A 12,199-nucleotide genomic window follows, 5' to 3' on the forward strand; every position below is an offset into this window, starting at 1 on the left:
TATGTTAACTCACTGACATTTGCTTATGCTAATTTGGTATTGTTTGTCTGCATTACTACTAAGCAAGAGCTAGTTCTTCTCTAAGAAACTGTGCCATCTGGCACTGGCAGCACATATTCCAGCTACAGAAGAATGTTAAATGGAAACCTTGATAAGCAGCAGGAATACACACACACACACTTTTTGGAGAGCCTTTTTTCCTCCACTGATAGGAGTTAAATTCTCTGGGTTTTTTCCAATGGAAAAACCTCACCAAAGCAGGTAATAACAACCCTATGTGTGTAACAATGAAGACCAAGTCTGAATCTTCAACAAATAAAGGGAGGTGACATTTTTTACAAGATTACCCATGGCCACTTACCACAAGCAATTTCTCAAACTCAGTTGACTGTGATACAGCACGTCCCATTTGAGAAACGTTTACAATTTACCTCCTTTGCAGCTTGCTGCACTTAGAAGATGACTTCACTACACAATTCCACTTGAAAGACATTCTATTATTTCACTGATCCTTGGACACCTTGTTTGACTTTATGCTGCGGAAAAAGCTTAATAAACTAAGAGAGCGCTTAACAGATTTAGGAAAATCTCTCTATCGGTAAGTGTTTCAAGGTGGCAGCCAGCAGCGAAGGCCTTTGTGGATTCCAGATGGTGCTAAAGCTCTCCCCTTCACACATTTGCCTGGAGCTCTGCCATATCAAGAAATGGAATAATCTCACTAACCCTCTTATGGCTGAGTTCTAATATGTTTCTCAGAACTTTGTGAGGAAGCTACGTTTGCATTCATATTGTTCTTCAAACTGCCTGCCACAAAACCCATTGCAAATAATGGCCTATGTAGACCCGAGTATTCTGGTTCTCATTAAAACCTGGCAGTGTCCCAAAACCTCACATTTTTCCTCAGAAATGCACAAATACCTTCCCTTCTTATTGCCTTCATTGGGTGTCACTGTGCTTAACATCTAGCTGACGCTATTCCCTTGCAGAATTGTTGATCTAATTGTGAAATATTCAGCTTTTTTTTCTTTTCTTTCATTTATTCTTTCTTTTGCAACAACAAAAAAAGTGGTTGGCTGAAGTTCCTTCAACTTAAAACTCTCTCTCTTCATCTTGTGGTTTATCAGAAAGGAAAAGCAGTGCAAAAGCAGCAGACATCCATAACAGTGTGAGAGCGTTCCCGTTTTAGTGCAAAGCACAGATCACAGTTACACCATCTGAGACAGACTGAAGTGCCAAATCATGACAAAGCTCCTTCACCAAGTAAGAGTGCTTCAGCATATTTGCTCCCACTAGGTAGTCACTCTACTGATCTGAAGGCTCTTCCCAGAACCTTAATGTGCCCATGTGATATTACTATTGCAGCTCAGATCTCTGTTTTTCAAGTATTATGATGCTTTTTCACCCTTCTAAAAAAGGTCACACAGTAGTTAAAAAACCTCAGCAGAGAAGTTAACAAAACTCCTCATGATCCAAGAGTCAGACTCGTAACGAAGTCTACAAGAGTATGAAAGCTTCACAGTGGTCATTTTCCATGCTCCTAGGACTTAATAGCTGACCAGCAAACCAGTTTTGGAACCACAGCAAGATTCACACAATTATTGCACTCAGCCCACAGAAGAACAAAATTCTGTTAAAGGAATCTTTGTGTCACTTGATGTATGTGTCCTGGGAACATATTTATCTAAAGCACATCAAATGCAAGCTGATAAGATATCCCCTATTTCTGTTCACCAGGTTAATTTTAGGATGGCAACCAGATCATAAGAGTCATGCAAAAAGTGAGCAAAACAAGCGGGGGAAAAAAGTCAACCTGCAGTTTTACTATGCTCTTTTATCCATTGAAAAAGAGGAACTCAGAGTAAATTAAAGAGGGTTGATGATTTCTTCTTAATGATGAATCCTCTGATCGAGTGACAACAAGATGACAATAGCACATATCATTACACCTGTGTAGATTTTCTAGCTGAAGTTTGTAGCAGCAAACTCACTTGAGAATTCTGAATTTCTATGTGGCAAAGGCTGAATCTGCCACCAAACAGTATGTGTTGTATTGTTAGGCAAGTGCAGACTGAGAAAAATTAATCTGTGAGTAATGACTAAAAAAAAAGTGCTGATATGGTAGCCTAAAAGCAAACTCATTTATTCTCCTCTGTACTCTCACCAATCACAGGCAGAGCTGCACACACCAATACACCTACACACAAGACTAATGGGGCAATCAACAGGGCCATGCTGGCATCAGATAGACTTGAATCTGAAAAATTCCTTTTTCAGTGAATTTGCCCCTAAAACTGCACTTGTATCAAAAAATTCCAACCAAACTAAACAAGTAGTCCAGAACCAGGATAGTAACAAAATATTCCTGGGTTGTTGCTTTTTGTTGCAGAAACACCGAGAACATGCAAAATCGGAATGGGTCCTGTGCTTAAACTGCTTATGATCAACAAAGCTGAGGGAAAAGGAGTTACCTCAAAAGCAAAACAGAACACAAGATGTCTTGTTGGAAGGCAGTGTCACAAAGGGATAATTTTACAGGGAGGTGCGAGGAAGGGGACAGTAGCAGGCTGCTGAAAAGCGTGGCTGGAAGGCTAGGTAGCAGTCAGTGGAGATAGGACAGACAAGTCAAAGTAAGCATTAGGCATATTCCGATCATTCTGAATTCAAGTGGGAGAAAATGGTCCAGTTGGGGTCAACTGCTTCCTAGGACTGGGGAGGTTTCTGCTGCCCAAAACTTTTGTGTATGGATGCATGTGTGCACACACACACATATGTATGAGAGAGTGTGAGCCCAGCTCTTCCTCCCCCAGCTTGTGTCTTAATGATGATGTCTAGGCGTTTCCATGGCACTTCCCTAGAATGCAGTTCTGCAGTCCATCAGGCTAAATTACAGAATGGAGACAGGCAGATGACTGGATTAAAAAGATGTCAGGGATATTCAGGGTTGACATCACAGACAGAATTGGTCTGGAGCTTTCATAATTCAAAAGATACGAGCTATGAAAGTGCAGCCATGGGAACCCATAATTCTGCAGATCCACTAAGACCACCATTCAGCTGTTCCTCTAGAGCTACATTTTAACCACTGCAAGACTAACACAAGTCTGTAAACATTAAATTTAACCTGCTGTTCAGTTCTTTTGCCACAGGTCCTAGAGCAGCCCCTTATAGCTCCCACAAACTAAAGATACTTCATCTAGCAATTCAAGCCATAAAATTTAACTTTTAACTCCCCAGGGGTTACTTATAATTCTCTTTCTTCCCCAACACATTTAGGTGCAGCACTGACATCTTCATTTACTTCAGCTGCCAGGACTCACTCAAGGTTACCAAATCAAGATCACAAACCCCAAAGGAAAATAGCCCTTACCTTAAGACAGCTCTAACTCCGTGCAACATTGGGAGCTCCCTGCAAAATTAGCAGCACCACCTCACCTTTAACCCTGATGCTTCTTAGGACAGAAACATTCTCAAGTACTAAACAAATATTCCACATCTCCTCTACGTTCATTGCCACCTAAAACTGTTGAAGCTACCCAGGTAGAGCACATGTAGCTCATAGGCTGGCATATTAAAAAAAAATACTACACACAGTTCACACAGCCCTATGATCTGTGCAAAACTGCCAAAAAGCTAAAACAAAGGTCTCCTGGGGCTGCAAGTGTCAACTCAAGCCTAAATACCATTCTAAATACCATTCAGGTTGCATGTGTAGATTAACTAATTAAGCAGTGTTTCACTGAGAGCATCAACCAAGTTAGTTGTGTCTGTTTCCCGTTATAAGGCAGTTGTCATATAACATCTAAGCCCTTAAAAAAGCTCAACAAATACACCTGGACAAAACTGTCCAATGTATATCATTATTTCAAACCAAAAACTTTGTTTACATATATAGGGGCTGCACAAATACTTCTGTCACTTTTAAGAAGAAAGGTTAGGGGAAAAGTGTTTAAGCTAGCACAGCAACAAAGCACTGATTTCCCCTTACCTGCAGAGAAGACACTTCCAAGTCTGTCCTAGGATAGTGCTAGGACCATGGCTTTTGTAGCCTATCCAATTTCAGTTAGCCATGGTCAATATGCTGTACTTCACAAATCCACCACTTACATGTGTTCAGCACAACACTGTTACACCTCCAAGTATGCCAATGACAAAAGTCCTTACATGTGTGGATGGCAGAAAAGCAAAGCAGCCGAGCAAGGACATTCAGGCTTGCAGTTAGAAGAGACTATGGATAAAGACGAAACGCAAGGCAGATGAACCCTTTAGAGTCCAGACCCCACACCTATGAAGATCAAACAACTATTAGATCACACTATTTTTACCCATTCCCACAGTCCATGCACCTGGGTTTCCTTCCTTAGCATGTAAGAAAATAAAAGATGGGAAACACTGTATGAGCAGGTCTTGCCCTAGCATGCAACTGAAACACAAAAGTGCTCTTAGATTCTAGTAAGAGTGGTTTATGAATCTTGGACCTCAGCTCTGTCAGCAGGTGGTGTTTCTAATGCTCTCCACAGCCCTTGCTTTTGACAAAGGTGCCTAACAGATATTAGTGTATCTACCCTTCACAGTTGCAGTAGCTTTAAATCTACATTAGATCATAGATCTCCAATAGCTGCTTTCTTTTCTATGAAATCATATCTGTATCTTAGAAGTCATGTGCTGGAACACTGGGCCATTGAAAGCTACTGGGACCAGAAAAACAATTTGAAATTGTGCAGCCTTCTCCCACTGTCTCTCAGATAGTCCCCTAACAAATCTCTCTTCTCTAGCAGGCCTGTACACTGGATAGGAGCCCTCTACCAATTACTGGTCATTTTGTAACTCGTAACACAGAGTTCTGTGGATTTGATAGCAGCCTGGGTACTGGTCTCGAAGGAAACGCAGAGCAAGAGCTTTTTGTTGCTGCTCTTACAGTTTATTTTTCAACTGAAAATTATACAAGCAGTTGCTACAGACAAAGTTAAGGATGCAAAAGCAACCAAAACTTCAGACCTTAGACTGCCTATACAGCTTAACTTTGCCCTTTGCTGAAGTGTACCTCTACGTTGCCAGAAGCAGAACACATTCTAGTAATAAGTATGACCTATGCTCCATGTCCAAGGCCTCAGTCTTGGCAGAAAGGAATTACTCTCCTTGCTTTTACAACGAATTTCCTATGTATAATACTGCCATGTGAGAGAGCTGAGGCTACACAGGGATTCCTAAGTCAGGGATTTTCCAGTTTCAGGGCTATAGTGTTTGTAATACTGCTTCTAGTAGTTAAGCACTATAAAGTAATACTGTATTACATTAAGGCCTAAGAAAGAAAGATCAGAGGCTGGTGCCTAAGAATCCACTGAAAAGACTATCTGGGATTTTCAGTTTCCAGATGGAGACTCATTAAAAGTGGACAGAAGATCCCTGAATTTCATGTGGTTAAAAAAAACTCAAGGAAAGTGACCACTCACAAGTTCAGTTAAATCCCAGTCAAGAATGGAACATACAGAACAGTTAAAAAGATACATTGATTTATTTTGTATTTATCTTTGAAAAGCACTACTGCCAAGAGCTTCTAACAACTGTAAGCCCTTATTCAAGAAATAAATGAAAAATTATCTAGAATATAAAAAAACACATATAGGCAGTTAGTAATTATAGCAAGCATTGTAAAAAAGTGAACAAATAGTACAATGCTGCTTAAGAATACCTCCAACAACCAGCTCCTCAGACCTAATATCCCAGAGCAGTTACTCTTCTGTGAGCAGGTATTGAGCTACACCAGCAGGGGGTGACAAAACGTAATAAAAGTCTGTAAGTGGAGGTGGAATCCAGCTGTTAGGAACTCCAGCAAATGAAGAGCCCCATTAACACTTTCCTGCAACATCGAAGTTGTGAACTTAATCCTGACACTTTCATGTGCATTTCTGTCCACAAATAACTTCCCAATCTCCTTTAACATTGGTCACTAAAACCAGATGACCTGCTCCAACTACTTGAAGAGATTAGTTTAACCAGAAAGAACAGATATTTGTTTCTTGAGACAATCCAATTATTAAACTATTTTCTACTACCAAATCCAACGCAATTCCTTTAGGAAAGCAGATTCTTAAAACTCTCAATCAGCCAAAAAGCTGTGGTGATACAGACACCTGTAGTTGCCCAGGCCAAGGAAACAACACTAGTGGCAGAAGCTGTTTGGATGCTGTGGGCAGGTGCTGCCCTCTGCTGGCAATTTAGTGATCCAAAGCTCCCATCTTAACGAATAAATTAATTTCTATTGGTGGCTAGATGCAGTCAGAAGCATTTTTGTGCCTTAAGCCATCTTCCCTATAGACAGTACCTCCAAGAGTGCTGCCTGGTCTCCTTCTGCACATACACTGCACCAGGCTGCAAACCTACAGGTGGCAGCAAAACCTACAGGATAGGAAAAAGCTACCACCTGTTAGGAGGGCAGGGCTTAGCCTAAGGCCTGGCCATGCCGCGCTGTCTTCTTCAGTTGCTGGACAGCATGAGTCCACCCACCAGCTTTACTGGCTGTAGCCCATGCACTTGATAACACAGCAGATGGGCTACTAGCCCGCTTCTGGTCTTGCTGTGCAGGTAGGGAGTAGTTGTCATCATGCATTCAGTTGTGTGCGCCCTCAGTGGAGAAGCAAAGCATCAGAGAAAGCAGCGCTGGCAGTTTTACAGGCAATGATGGACCAGACATGACACTGTCACAAGCTCAGCTGGCAGGGCAAATACTCCCCAGCTCTTGCCCAGAAACAGGGGTGGATGCACCATCTGATCACACACTCACTGCACTGAACATACTGGTGAGGATTCCTAAAACTGGCAGATTCTGAAGTACCCTGACTGAGGCAGAGCTCGTTCACAGGAGCAGGAAGTAAACTTCCCAGAAATGTAAGCCATTCTAATAATTTTATGGGATTTAGGAACAGGTCTGAGAATTCCAACACTTCCCCAGAGCTATCAGTTTTGTTTACAGTTATGACTGGACGCCATGGATAAGAAGCTCATGGCTGGAAGTCATGTCCCTGGACGTGAAGCAAAAGGTATTGAGCTACACAGCAGTTTGCAAGTTGGAGGTGTGTGGGGGGAAGACAATGATTTCAGGGGTGAAAAAACAAATGTGGGTTCTCTAAGCCCTGCCAAGTCCCTCTGTACATACTCATTTCTGGGAGCTGCTGATCTTCATTTTTGAGCTACCGCACAGGCTTTTTATAAATCCTCCCCCACCCCCCAAGAAAATCAACAGTTCTACTACCTTAAATATGATAGCAATAGGAATATCTTCTGACAGAGTATTGTGCCTCAGGTAGAATCTTCCTTGTTTCACAACCATATTTGTTCTGCTCTTCTTCTCATGAGTAGAACTGAAATTAAAGACAATACATTATATCCAACAGAAAGTTTGTGTTGATGCTCCTAGAGTCCTCTGTATGAAACGTATCAAGCTAGGGCAATTTTTCAGCAGAATTAATCCCGCTTTCTCCTTTCTTAAAAATCACATTGCAACAGCCAGACATCACCCTGTAACTCCAAGGTAACAGGGTATTACCACCTGTGATGAGGAAGGTCAGTAGTCAACTTAAGCAAGTACAAGCCTGTTTTTTTCACAACCATCTTTGAATGCTTTTGTCACTGGCTTGGACGTAACCAGTGTGCACAAGTCCTGTAGCAACAACAGTGATGAGATAGCAGTACTTTGTTTGTATGTTTAACCTCATCTAGGATTACTGTGGAACAGTAAAGAAGTTAGCAGAGATGTGAGAGGCCTCTGGAGAAATAAAAACAGCCCTCACACTGAACTGTGACAAATAGCATAGTACCATATTACATCAGCATGCAGCTTAATAACAAAATCAAAAGGCAAACCAAATATAAATAAAACTTAGCCAAGGAGGAAAGGCTAAATTTAAACTACCTTGCTGTTTTCAATAATTTGTGTAGTACTCAAATTTTGTTTCCTTCTCAACTGCCTTTAAAAGCTTTTACATCCATTAGATCTAGAGAGTCAGACAAAAGGTATACATCTAATATACACTGCAATAATGTCGTGTTACTTGTTGCAAAATGAAACCAAACACTGTCAACAAGGAAGTGCACTTTGTTATGTTAAAAATTAGAACTTGCTCTTCCTAGCTGGGAAAGAATCCTGACACATATGAGCAACTCCCCCTGATTTTTGTAGGAACACTGTACTAATTTGGGAGTCCTATCTTTTTGGTGTGCAAAATTACAGTAGCAAGAGAGGAGCACTGAATCTCCACAGCTTTTGCCCATACTAGGAAGAAAACTGCTTCAATTTCAACAGTGAACTTTTAATGCTTTGAGTTTATCTGCTTTATGCAAATGCAGGCATTTACCATACCTTGTAACAGAAGCACCAACTGTGCCTTTTCTATCAGCTTCCACAATGATTCTATTTTTGGACAACTGCTCTTGAATAAGAATGACTTTCTCTACACCTTTAACAATGAAGTAGCCACCTATTTAAGAGAAAAAAAAATATTTTGCATGTCAGTACTGCTGAGCCTTACCTTCAATACACCTATGAGTATTCTCTTTACTTTCTAATCATTTAAACATACAAAGGACAAAACAGAAAAGTAAATTCTCCCCTAAAGGAGTAAACAACAAACTCTGTGTGGAGCCCATGATAGCTACAAAACTGTTCCACTAGGCGGAACAGAACTTCAGCTCAACTCACACGCAGCATTCGGGACCTGCGACTTGTACTCAGACAGCAAGAACTCACAGGCAGACCAAAACCTGCAAAGCTGTAAAGAAATCTAAATCTGTAAGGTAAGCACACTTACTAAAAGATGCCATAGAATTGTTAGTTCTATAAATTAGGAAGAACTATTGCCTGTCAGAAGAGTATATTGCAAGGACATCAACAACTACAACAAAAAAAGAACTGGCCATTTCAGATGTTTGGTAGCACATACAGTACATCTTCAGTTAAGAACCAGCTTGCTCTCTTCAACACTCCTAGTAGAAATTTCTTCTGTATTACTTTTTTTAAAGTACTGTAGTGCCCTTGTATCTAAGACAATATGAGGAATCTGCACGAGCCACCTTAGACTGCTCTACTGAAATGCAGCTATCTTTCTCCAGCACAGCATGCCATGTCACAAACAAGAACAGCATGACCAGTGCAAGTTTCAAAGGCATCAGGAACAAAGAAGCTGCTTGTTATAACCGTTCATCTCCTCTCTACATTTCAAATCTTATCATGTAGCACTTTATTCTTGCTTTAGAAAAGGCAACAAATGAGAGTTCCTGCTTTGGAGGACATCATTTCAATCTACTCTCCCCAGATACACTTCATTCTCATGAACAAACTCTCCCTCTGTTCCCACATAACACATCACTGTACAATACTGGATACACTTCTCAACTTTTTCAAAATGTTGGTTTATTGCTTTTGTGGTTGAAAACTTCATCTGCAAACACAAACCATTTCTTACTGATTTCAAAAGCCTGCTGATTTCTTTTAGTTACAAGCATACACTTTGGAAGCTACCACAATGACTTCACAGTCACAGGAAACACACCAATGATTTCTTTGCTGAAAAAAGATTTAAACCTAAAAGTACAGGTAGGCAAAAAAGAATCTGAGTGCAAATGTACCTGGATCTAAAGGACATTCATTAAGTTTGGCAAATTCTGCTGGAGTTTTCCCAGTAAGAACGCAATTGGAGCTGCGAAGCATTATAGGCATTCTGCAAGAAGGAGAGAAAAGCATGAACAGTCAAATTCAGAACAAAACCAGTGCCCTAAGGCACACAATTGTTTAAAAAGAAATTAGATGTCCTTCCCAATACTAATAACCTCAATTCATTTGACAGCCTTAAGAAAAACAGGAAAAAAATCCTCAACATTTCTCCACAAAGCCCAGGCTCGGTCATAAACCCAACAAATTTTAAGGAGAGCTTAACCTTGTACAGAAGAATGAATGCTTGCCTTACTGGTTTTACCAACCACCTTCCACAGATTATGTGTGAAAGACAGAGTCACTTGGCAACAGAACAAACATGATTATCTTCATCTTACAGCAATGCAACTTGCAGCTCCAGTATGCTTTCATGTATTTCCCTATATGGTTTGATGTCAACACAAACAAAAACAACACCTGTCCTTATATCCATCTTTCTTTGGAAGGAGATGGATTTCCAAATGCTTTCCCAGAACAAAATCTTATACCAGGACCTTCTAGTCACATCTGGTACAGCTGTTCAGCAAGATCTGCCAGCTTATCAAGTCTTTCAACAAGGAAGCAAGGTTAGCCTACATTTATTTTGCTGTAAAATCTCTTCCCAACACAGCAGCAAATGAAAACTAATACCAGAAACTTGACAGGTATCTTACCTGCCAATGGGTAATGCATTGCGTATGATCCTCTGGCTACCTCGTGTATATTCAATGTCCACTGTAATAGGGGCAGAGTAAGTCATGTCTCTCAGGCGGCACTAAAAGGAGAACAGTCATGTAGTTAGATTAAAACACTCCATATATGTTACAGTTAAAACATTCCATATATGCCCTGTCTCCTGTAAGTCCTCAAGCAAAGCTTGACCAAGCTCTTGATGGTACCTGGATTATGTTTGACAGACTCTTGTTTAAGCAAACCTTGACCAAGCTCTTGATGGTACCTGGATTATATTTGACAGTCTCTTGCTCAAAACAAACCCCACAAAAACCCAAATATAATCATTGTGATGTTTCAAAAGCAGCCAGTGGATCTGTGTCTTCAGAGGACAGCACTGCAGAGCATAACTTCTCAACTGTTTAATTAAACAAACAGGCCTAATCTGCAGAGCTGACACAAAGACCACACTGTGCCATAGGCTCAGAGAGCAGCTCAGCTCTATATGAAAACTCTCAACAGCTGAAGAGTTGTGCTGTCATGTGGAGTTTGACAGAATGGAAATTCATGAGAATGAGAGAGACACTAAGCCATGTTATTAATAAAATAAGCCAACTTCACTGTATGGTGCTGATTCTAAAGATGACTCACAAAAAGGTTCACTACAGCATCACTTCCTGTGAAGAGTCCCAGAATTTATTTGCAAACTCCTCAGACAGCAAGAAAAGCAGGATATATGTATCTAGGACATTATATAGCTCAAGGCTCAATCATTTCTAATCCAATCTTTCTGGTCTGCTCTCCCCAGCCTCACTCTATGACTCTGTTGCCAGCCCTTAAGGTATTACGTATCTTCATACAAAACCAGGTTTATTGCATCTGCCGAACACAACAGAGCAACTCAACAGCCAGCCATTCATGACCTCACTGAGCATTCCATACCTTTAAGCTCCAGGATTGTAAATTTACCAGTATTCAGACTTGCACACTTATGGTTGTGTATGAAGTCTTTCAGTGTATTGACTATGCACTAATAAAAGCCAATTAAAATTGTGCTGTGCATTGAAGACCAAGTGTATGGGAAAATATGCCTCAAGTATGATTGCAAACTGGATGGTCCTTCTCTCTACAATAAAAGATAAATCACTTCTCTAGAAATAAAATATTGACATGCACCACTAGTTTTAAAGCTGTGACTCACAGGAAACTAGGTCCCACTGTGCTCCCAGCAAAAAGTCATTGAGAATATTTCTATTTCCTAACTACTTTAAATTCATGTGTATGAATAGTTCACGAAACTCCCAGAAGAACTGTTAGACAGCTTCATTAGTTTTCCCTGGGGGGAAAAAAACAGGCTTTGGGATTCTTTGCATGTGCTTCGCCCATACAAGACACGTATAAAATAAGAATGGCACAGTTTAATATTCCAGCACTTGTACTTTTGTATCACCCTCCTCAGGGTAATGTCTTACATTAGATACCTAGAGGTAAAAGACAGGCATGACTTGATCTTCAAGGAAACAAAGGACATAAAACCTCACGAACTGGGTTGGAAACAGGCAATCCATTTGTCAACCTACATACTTACAGCAGCGCAAAAAAGTTAAACATACTTCCATAAGGCAAATGTTCTTGTACTTTTATCAACTTTTGATTCTCCTCTGTTTCCACTTTTGCTCTCTTGACTCAGACTTAAAAACTATGAGCAAAAAACTCAGATACATTCCCAAAGATGACTGTGAGGAAAAGGGACACTGAAGTGACCTATGATGCAGACAGCAGCAAGGTTCACACTAAAAAGAAGTTAACAAAATCGTGAAAGAACGCTACACTGTCGTGTGA

General features: G+C 40.5%; 1 protein-coding gene across 1 annotated transcript in view; it reads right to left on the minus strand.

Annotated features, from left to right (window-relative positions):
* Nucleotides 1–12,199, minus strand: part of POLR3B (RNA polymerase III subunit B) — a 74,996-nt gene that overhangs the window by 57,549 nt on the left and 5,248 nt on the right. Inside the window, exons 6-9 of the mRNA XM_009908352.2 lie at nucleotides 10,360–10,460; nucleotides 9,622–9,713; nucleotides 8,357–8,474; nucleotides 7,250–7,358 (exon numbers count right to left, since the gene is read on the minus strand). Of these exons, the coding sequence (XP_009906654.1) occupies nucleotides 7,250–7,358; nucleotides 8,357–8,474; nucleotides 9,622–9,713; nucleotides 10,360–10,460 (420 nt within the window). The remainder of the gene's footprint in view (nucleotides 1–7,249; nucleotides 7,359–8,356; nucleotides 8,475–9,621; nucleotides 9,714–10,359; nucleotides 10,461–12,199) is intronic.

This window comes from Dryobates pubescens, chromosome 15, assembly GCF_014839835.1.
Source record: "Dryobates pubescens isolate bDryPub1 chromosome 15, bDryPub1.pri, whole genome shotgun sequence".
Taxonomy (NCBI): domain Eukaryota; kingdom Metazoa; phylum Chordata; class Aves; order Piciformes; family Picidae; genus Dryobates; species Dryobates pubescens.